This window comes from Physcomitrium patens, chromosome 9 (genome assembly GCF_059467195.1).
Source record: "Physcomitrium patens ecotype Gransden chromosome 9, ASM5946719v1, whole genome shotgun sequence".
NCBI lineage: Eukaryota > Viridiplantae > Streptophyta > Bryopsida > Funariales > Funariaceae > Physcomitrium > Physcomitrium patens.
The window spans coordinates 12,711,888-12,721,625 of record NC_143418.1 but is presented as its reverse complement, the minus strand read 5'-3'; the positions used below and the strand labels follow the sequence as shown (position 1 = coordinate 12,721,625).

The following is a 9,738-nucleotide window of genomic DNA, read 5'->3' as shown; positions in this document are numbered from 1 at the left end:
CAAGAAATTATCAACATTGGTTCTGGAATCTCAAAGAAAAGAGCATCAAAGTTGTATAAAAACAGCCTACAAAACTAAGGAGACTTTTGGGAGAATGGTAATTTTTTAAGCTTCATGGTTCTAAGTGAGCTCTTAGGGCTAGAGCCTCAAGATGAGGGAGTCTGGTCAATAATAGCTAATAAGTTAGCTCAAAAAAGAGACACTCCTCTCCACCTCTTCCCAGTGGCTGTAAGAAGAATGGGTGGGCACTTTCACGGATGAAGATACAAGGACCCCCTGGTAGTCTGGTAGAATTCAACCGCATATCCTGTCAATCTATCCTCAACGGAATTCTAGATCCCACCCCAAGTCCGCTTATTCAACCCAGGTGGAGGAACACCCATCTTGTTTGAGCTCAAACAAAGATGAGCTCAAACAAGGATGGAGACATGCATTGCACCCAGTGTCAACAAACGGAGTTGACGGTGGAATCTATATAGCAGGCAGCCCGAAGAGGGTACAAATTATCTTAGTAACGAGAGGACAAAATAAAAAAGACAATTCACTTGTGTTACGGTAGAATTGATCGTCTGATATGGGATCCAAGACGATATCAATGGACTAGTCAAATTCCATTTATGCAATGTAATGCACAGTTGGATCGAGCTTTGCTCAAAAAACAGCATGTGATCACCGATGTGGTATCGCACAAGTGAAGCGGCATTCTTCCACAAGGTTTTAAACTAAGATGGGCTAACATGTGGGATGCGAAGAGAGGCAAAAAAGAGGCAGGCCTCAAATGGTTAACATGACACAGATCGGTTGCATTGAACGCCTGGAGACGGCAAGCAGAGACGTCGACCAGTGTGTCATGTCTGCCTAGAAGGAATTTGCGAAACAATGCTTCATCAATTTTGGGAGTGTAACTCCGCAGCCCGAGCGGTGGGGTGGGATATTCACCTTCTTCATTTCATCACTCTAAAGGTCGGACAACGAACAAATAGAGGTCAGGGAGGCAGTGGTAACACGTTCAATGTGGCCCACGGAGAGGACAGGCAGCAACTACAAGATATGCAGGGTGGTAACAACCAAGAAATCAGACTTACGCAATTCACACCATCATGGATTCATTGTGTGTTCGCATTTAGGACACCTAAGCGTTTCAAGAAGGCGAGTCGCTTGTGGCTGTTAATTCGAGGAATAATCATGTGGGTGATTTGGATTGAAAGGAACGATGATGCATTCAATGGCGTCTTCTGGCCAAAAGAACAAGTATTTCACCTCATTTGGTTGCAGTTGGTAGACTGGCAAGAACATTTGGTTCAAAATACAAGAAAATACAAAGCGTAGACTACTCCAGGCAACAGCCTTTGTTCAGCAATTTCGGCAGTTATGGTGTACGAATCAAATGTTAGCAACATGGTAGGTAAATAAACCTGAGTGGAAATTATCGTGGGCTAGGAACAATGTAGAAACTAGCTAAAGTACGTAAACCAAATTACCTAACCGGACCTGGTTGGGGGTCTGTGCCTTCTACTTACCAGCAATTGAGCAATTACTCTATTTGTGTCAAAAAGATAATAAAACAATAAAATAATAAAAATCTAGAGCTGCACCAATCAAGTCCACGTTTGCAGGTGCATGTGGACAGAACGAGTAAATTGTTAAAAGTTTTCTGGTACATCTAGACATTACCTCGGACCGGTGGTTTGACTGCCCGCATTAGCAATCTTCGGTTAGTAATCGACGTCTCTTGAAGACACTAAGAAGTATGTTCTCGCGGGTGACTATAATCAGAAATTCATTACACTCCCGACGAGCGTGGTTGAAAGAATCGTCTTTGGTGTGTAAATCAGTTCATTATTTGCAAGTAGCATCATCATATTATTCAAGTGAGCTCGCTGATTGCAACAGATAAGTCTTTCCAATGATACAAAACACTAGTCTTCCAGATGTGCTGCATTTCCTAATCGGACACATGTCACGTATTAAAGCTGGTGTATCAACGCGTAGTATATCTGATAGACTCACGGATTTCGAGTGATACCAACTCGGATCTGAATTTCACTCCAGACCGCATAAGTTCCTGGAGTGTCCAAATAACAATAGAGAATTAGGAAAGAGGTGGAGTGAAGGCCAATGTACACCGAAAAGTAGAACTGTGTCAAAAAAGCTTTATAAAAAAAAAAATCACAGGAAATGAGAAACACCGACTCTACATTGTGAACCTCTTCATCCCTGGTGTTATACATCCTAATACACGTAGTTCTTCACATGCAAGCTCTCGGTGCCTTCGCCTGATGCGTTTCCGCCGTAAGTGCCCAAAGTAGCCTCGGAATTGGCCTTAGCGCGGACGTGAAGAGCGTCTTGGGCAGCCTTCACATTCTCCTTCTTACCACCCCATGTCTTCAAGACGGTAGCCTGCAAGGCACGACCGAAGGAGAAGGACAACGCCCATGGCTTGGTTGTCTTCAATGCATTCATCGCATTGAGGTTCTGAGTGGCTTCCTCCTCAGACTGTCCACCGGACAAGAAAACAATGCCAGGAACAGCTGGAGGAACAGTTCTCTGGAGAGTACGCACGGTATACTTCGCAACCACCTCGGGAGCTACCTTCTCGGCATCAGAACCAGGAGTAACCATGTTAGGCTTCAGGAGAGTTCCCTCCAACAGCACATGTTGGTCATTCAGGGCCTTGTAACAAGCGGCCAACACCTTCTCAGTGACCTCAGCGCACTTGTCGATGCTGTGAGATCCATCGACCAAAATCTCGGGCTCGACAATGGGAACAAGTCTACACACAACAAATAATCATAAATTAGACTATGATTACTCTTGAAACTATCAATGCGACGGCGAAAACATTTATGGCAAGAGTGTTCGCTTGCGCGAGGGCAGAGAGTCAGCGACATTATCATGGTCAACGAATCCTCACACGTTATCTTGCAGGACAAAAACATATATATATATATATATATATATATATATATCGAGCGTTGCTTCAGAACAGCGGAAACTAGTTTCAAGGACGCAAATACTAGAATGTAGCGCAGCTGCATACCCGTTCTCCTGACAGATGATGGCGTATCTAGCAAGGCCTTGTGCATTCTGTTGAATGGCGAGCTCGGTTGGTTCAAGCTCTCCAATCTTCAAGACAGCCCTCCACTTAGCGAAACGTGCACCGGCGTCGTAGTAAGCAGCACATCTTTTGTGAAGGTCATCGAAACCCTGGGTGGTGGTCTCACCATTGGTGCCCCAAAGGTTGATTGTACCTTTGTCGACCTTGATCCCGGGAATGATTCCATTTTCCTTCATGACATCAACGAAGGGCTTTCCATCGGCAGTCTTCTGGTACAGAGTCTCCTCGAAGAGGATGACACCGCTTAAGAACTCGCCTACTCCGGGCGTGGTGAACAAGAGCTCCCTAAGAGCTTGCCTGTTGGCTTCAACATTCTCTACCTTGATGCTGGACAACCGCTTCCCGATGGTACCCGTGCTCTCATCGGCAGCGAGAATACCCTTCCCAGGCGTGGCAATGTACTTCGCTGTGGCTTGAAGCTCCTCAGCGTACTTTCCCGAGTAAGGTGCCATTTCTCGGTAATAAATTGCTTGAGAGATCTGTAAAGGTCGAGAAAACAACACCACTTAAATTTCCGACAAATTCCGCCTGGTAAGACCAGTAAGGCACGACTTCTGAACAAGATGAAAAACAGACAACGAGCCTAACTCGCACCTGCGGTGTAACCCTAAACTAAACTCAATCCATTAACTAAAACCGCATCAACCACGCGTAGCAACGACGAGGAGAGAAAACCACGCACCTAGCAGCGGTGCCGGTGTAGAGAACCCGGAGAGACGATCCAACAACTTTCACTGAGTCAGAGTGTTTCCTACATTTCCAAAGTGAGGGAGTGATCCCTTATACTCCATTGCCCCCTTTCCGGCGATGCACCGAAGCGTACTCGTACATGTATTCGTATTTATGTTCTGATACGGATTACTAACAGGCTATACACGGGCTTGTCAGCGCGGATGCGTACTACCGGGGGGCCATCCGCGCTTGTGTGGCTTGACGACGGCGACCGGGTGGGGGCGGTATCCGGTGAGAGCTTATCCTCATCCCACGGCTGCTAAAACAAGGCCCTGCGGGACTCGGATCGGAACGGCTCGGGAATTGGGCTCGTTCCCAGATGCGAACATGTCGGCCTTGGGATCCTCACCGGGAGCCATGCACCTACACATGCATTGCTCACGTCAACTGATGGAAGTTCCAAGTCTAGTTTAGTGCTTCCTTGGATCGTCCGTCAGCTTCATGTCTACTGCTTGATATTATCAATCTTCACTGTTGAACGGTGCTTGAAGTGTTGGTAATTCAACGTAACTTCTTTTGTAGGTAATCGTACATTAATTTTTATATAAATAGAATAAATATAATTCATGGTTATCATACATAAATCATCACTATTCTCGTAGTTGTTGGATGTACAACGAAAAATATCTCCAGTTTTTTCAACTTTGTACAAAGAGAAGATTCAGGATGTTTGCATCACATGCTCAAATTCCTGGTGATATTTCACATATAAACAACTACCCGGAACTTGCTTATTTTTTTTATTTTTCCTACAGAGAAAAATAATCGGGTGACATATTCTAGTCAATCTGTTTATCCACAAGTGGTTGATTCGAATAGATAGGGTACATATCATGGAACGATTAAGATTGTTAAATATGGGGGACCTAGACTCTCGACTGGGCACAATTCATGTCTTCAGACTGTTATTAGACTTTGAAAACGGGGTAGTGCTTTGGCGTTCGGGGTCTCGGATATTTTTCCACAAACCCAATGGATGTGAGGATTTCCCTAATGCAGGCCAGGGACAGTGCTGCCCAGCCCATATTTAGAGGCACCGCTAAATATGGCCCCAGTGACGACACCAAACCGAGAGGCAGAGACCCACAACACCAACTGTTGCCCCTCGATCCTATCTCCCCACTGCGACACTTGGCAATCATAGCAGTCCGAGGGTGCTTCCACACCTTTCTAGAATATCAATCGGAATACAGTGTACACCCACATTGCTAATCCCTATTATACCGGCCTCACACCCCCGGTATCGCATGCACAAAAGATATACGGTGTATACCCACCTTGCTGACCCCTATTATACCGTCAAATTCTTCCTCAAATGATACCCTAAAACTGATCCCAGCAAGCAACTGTGCGAACCCACCCTGTTCTCAAACTCTCTCTCTCTCTTACAGTATTTAATGATGTTGTTTACCGTTCCAGTTCAATTTCTTCACGAGAGAGAAAAAAACAAAACAAAACAAAAAAAACAAAACAAAAGACTTCTCCTTTCTAAAACTACCAAAAAAAGGTTAGAAATTTCTAATATCTTAGAAATTTTCAAATATCTTGGAAAAGTTGAATCTTTGGGTTCGTTGGAGCGTGATTGGGGAGAGGGAGTCCTTTTCTTTAATGATCAGCTTTTCTATCCTCCTTTTGCTGGGACCACTTGTTCTTGTGAGCAAAATTGCTTATGAACCTCCACATCGTGATGGGGAAGTGCTGGACCCCAGAATCTTCCAGTGTGGGAGGAGTATATGCTTCGAATGGGACTGCAAAAATTTCACGTATAGCTCACTCAGTTCTCTGCAAATGGAAGGGAGACACGAGAAATTCGTATAAAATCATATAAATTTAGAAGGGAACGCGTTCTGTGTGGATTGATATCTCATTTGCTCTATCATCCTTTGGAGATATGGAAAATAAATGAAAGGCAGTGACTTGATGCTCGAATGTCAATGGGCACATCCTTTGGGAGAGCTCAAACCCATAATTGTACGCATATCCAGAAGTAGGAAGTGTAGAATATTAAAGCATTGGAAGAGTCTTTTGAAAGCTTTTTCGTTATCGTTTTTGAACGCAAACCTGTCGATGAATTTTGTTGTTTTTGTCCTGCCTATTACTGCAGTTGAATGTTTCACTCAATATTTATGATAATTTTTTTTAAAAAAAAATTACTACATCAAATTTATAGATTATTTATTTGATATTTGATTCCTTCTTTCTTTTATATATATATATATATATATACATATGTGTGAGTAATAATAATAATAATAATAATAATAGCAATGATTGTATTTGTTTCAACCTCAAGTAATGTCTTTTGCCATGTTATTTCCAAAATCAATGAATATGTTGAAATACAAGAGTGGTAGAGGATTGAAATTTTCAAAATTTTCAAAAAGAAAATAATAATATTAAAGATATCTTTTATCTGTAATTCTCGAATTGTAAATCATGATTATAATAATTTAATCAAAGACCCAAACTATAAACCATGTGCTTAGTAAACTTGCACACCTTCCCTGTGAAGTGGCACGAAGCCAAAAAGAAAGAGCAAATATGACAGATATTTTTATACTAGACAGTGGCTTTCGGCTATGAATGCCATTTCCTGCTCAACCACGGACAAGATTGTAAACAGTTTGCAAATCTTCATCAGTGAAACAGTAACCTGATAACCACAAATAGCATGTATGCAAGCATGAAACCCTAAATCCAATAGAGTGATGCAGAGAGTTTGGCTTGAGAATTCGGTGTTTACAGGGTTTAGGGTTCAAGGAGTTTTCTTCAGGTTTCGAAGCACCAATGCTGCGGGGTCTGTGCTGGAAAATGGTTAAGTAGTAAACCTTGACCAAGCTTCGTCTCTTTTTCTGAGGTTTGGGCTGAATAATGCCACGGTAGTCCTTTTATCAGGAGATCGACTTCCTTTTGTGCACAAACTAGGGCTTGAACGAGTTCCAAATGTCTCAAAGATCTCTGCAGAATTGGCAGTTAAGCCGTTGGCGTTCCTAACCGATCCACTGATGTTATAAGCTTCAATGTGGATTCCAAACAGTTAAAACGAAGGCATGTGCTGTAGATGTGAATTAAATCTCTATCATGGTGCCACTGTGTTGTCACTGCAGCCTGATGGGTATGCTAGAATAAAGCCTAAGTTCAATTTCCTCACCTGAAGCCCTATCATCTGTCAGTTTTCTGCTATGAACTGGTGCGCATTTTCGAGTCTCTGGCATGCAGGTAATTCCACACACAAGCCGAAAAATCGCACGAACGAGAATCAATGCTCCATCAACACTTCGAATCAAGGTTGAAACTGTCAATCACTCATCACGGTCAGTACGAGAGTGAGCTCTTCCTCGAGTCTATTTGCTTTTCATGTTGCGATGTGAAACCCAGTGCTCTCCACAAATGCTGATTCTTAGTCCGTGTGTTCGCTGAAACTCTTCTCATTGACGATTTTTCTTCGATGTGTCTCAGAGACAGGCTTGAGGAATTACGAATCTACAGCAGCAGCGGCTTGGAATGTTAATCTTGTAGTCTTAATAATCGCTCGTATTCTCTGGCACGCTGTACCCACATGCAACTCACAGCTGCAGAATTTCATCCTACTGCCACCTTTTTCTCACTGTCTCAGATGAAGGCCGGCCACCAATCAGTACTGAGTCCATCCACGATGGGGTCCGGATCCTGAGCATCGACAGGCTCGACTGGTCCAGAGTTGCTTTGCTCTGTGCTCTGTTGCTTCTACGCTACCTTTTCTTCTCATGCTGCGATTTCGTGCTGAGTCTCGTGCGAGTATTGCCACCACAACAGTTGCTGGTAAGCGTTTCGTTGCTCAGAAGAGGCTGTTGTGAAGAGCAGTTCCGATCAGAGGGAGGGGTACTTTGTTAAGCTGAGGGTGTCATGGGTTGAGCGGTCTGCAAGTGTTGGAGGATTCCAGTGTCAAGGCCTTGACGGGATCTGAAGCGACAAGGAGACAACAGCCATACCTGAATGGTGCGTATGATGAATAGCTTTGCCGGAGTGCCTGTGTTGGTGAGAGTTTGCTGTGAGGGTCGATGTGCAGGTTCACACCATCAGCTGGTTGCCTGTGGAGAAGTTGCTCTATTTGGATCTGCATTTTTTTTTTTTTTTTTTTTTTTTTTTGTCGCTGCCAGTCACGATTGCATGCGATGGAGGGCATCTGAGATTTGCTTGTGAGTTTTGTTGTGTTTGTGTTGGTCGTGAGGGGCAGAGTGGACGATGGTGTTCATGTTGTGGGTTTTGAAGAAGATTGCCTAGTTGAGTGGGATGCTGTTGCAGGAATGCAGTTTGGTGATGGCTTTGTTGTAGCTTAGTAAGCATGAACACGAGATTGCAATGGACCTCAATTCGAATGTCGTCCACAATGAAGTTGTATGTTTTGGATTGCTTCCACATGAGTTGTTTTCTTGAAGCTTTGAGAGATGGATGTAGACATTGGGATTTTGGTGTTCAATTGATACTAAAATTGATGGTTACTGTTGAGGCTAGTGATTTAAGGAATTAAAAAGAGAATATTTATATATATATATATATATATATGATACATCTTGGTTGTAGTTTTTGGAAGTAGTTTCTTAAAATTGGTTTATTTATAAGATTGGTTTATAAGATTTTATAAGATCTTGGTTTATAAGATGGTTTATAAGATTGGTCAATAAAAGTTTTGAAAATAAGATAATTGGATATAATTAATGCAAGTTGAGCATCCCTATGGAGAAATTTGGAGTGATCTAATTTGTATCGTGTGGCTTTTTTTGATTGTATTGTGTGGATTTTTTAAAATGAATCATGTGGATTTTTTTGATTGTGAAGGTATTGAATGTTAAGAGGTCAAAAAAAAAGTTGGAATACACCTATTTACTAACAAATCTAGGTATGTTCTAGATATGTGATGATTTGATTAATAATTCTAATGACTATCTTTTATTGTGGAAGATTAAATAATTAATACTTGTATTGTGAAATATTGACAATGATGAATAAGCATGTGAGATTGTGATTTTAAATATAAGAAGATTGTGTTGGCACTAGAAGTTATATTAATAAGGTTAGAGTTTGTTATTTTACTTTTGCATGAGTTGTATTTGTAAATGAATTGTATGTGATTTAGTAACTCTTTAATTATTTTTATTTTTATTTATTTATCATATATTGGGATTTATAAAAAAAGCTCTAAAACTTGTATGGATCAAAAGAAGAATTGGCAATGAGGGTATATGGAATGAATAATTTAAAGAATATAAGAAAGCAAGATAGAAAAGATAATTTATATTATATGATATTAAGTTTTGTTTCATAATTAGAAGATAGAAAAGACCATTTATAGTATAAAATGTTAAGTTTTGTTTTGTATTAAGAAAAGTAAAAATTGGCATTTAATTTGATGTGGTAATTTGGATAGTTTGTAAAATTATAAACATGTAAAGAAAGGAATTAATATGATGTTATAGTATTGATAAATGTTTTAATACTTTTGTAGGATTTAAGCTTTAATTTGTATGATTAATAAACTTACTCCTATGTATTTGAAGTGTTAAAAGTAGTGAATTTTAACATATTAAAAAGGTAGATTGTAAAATACAAATGATACGATATAATGTTTGAAATATTTAAAAATCAAATAATTAGTTGAAAAAAGATATGAGATGGTCTTGGTAATCTTATTTGTTTGATATAAGTACATTTATTGCAAAATTTAAGAATTAAATTTGAATATTTATTAGTAATCTATTATGGTGAATTATTCTATTGTTTTTTTTAGAAGGACTTGCATTTTGATCAAAAATAAAATAGATTAAAAAGATATACACATTTTTTTCTAATGACAAATCTTGACAAAAAAAATCAAGGTTTAATAAAGAAAAAATCATATTGAATAAAAA

General features: G+C 40.5%; 1 protein-coding gene and 1 long non-coding RNA gene across 2 annotated transcripts; one reads left to right on the top strand and one right to left on the bottom strand.

The window, feature by feature from the left end:
- Positions 1–2,133: 2,133 nt before the first annotated feature.
- On the bottom strand, positions 2,134–3,860 carry LOC112286803 (fructose-bisphosphate aldolase 6, cytosolic). The gene is made up of 3 exons (XM_024529092.3): positions 3,801–3,860; positions 3,041–3,597; positions 2,134–2,773 (listed from the first exon to the last, which is right to left on the bottom strand). The coding sequence occupies exons 2-3, from the start codon at positions 3,568–3,570 to the stop codon at positions 2,233–2,235; spliced, it is 1,071 nt and encodes a 356-aa protein (XP_024384860.1). The 5' UTR covers positions 3,571–3,597; positions 3,801–3,860; the 3' UTR covers positions 2,134–2,232.
- Positions 3,861–6,436: 2,576 nt separating this feature from the next.
- LOC149988383 (uncharacterized) lies at positions 6,437–9,248 on the top strand. Its single transcript, XR_016504799.1, has 2 exons — positions 6,437–7,164; positions 7,310–9,248. It is a non-coding gene; the product is annotated as an uncharacterized LOC149988383 (long non-coding RNA).
- The last annotated feature ends 490 nt before the right edge of the window (positions 9,249–9,738 follow it).

What these genes read in the sequence shown, in the direction of transcription:
- LOC112286803 (XM_024529092.3), bottom strand. Translation starts at nt 3,570, where the DNA reads ATGGCACCTTACTCGGGAAAGTACGCTGAGGAGCTTCAAGCCACAGCG. An exon ending in ATCATCTGTCAGGAGAACGG is followed by an intron (nt 2,774 to 3,040) that starts GTATGCAGCTGC and finishes TGTTGTGTGTAG; the next exon opens with ACTTGTTCCCATTGTCGAGC.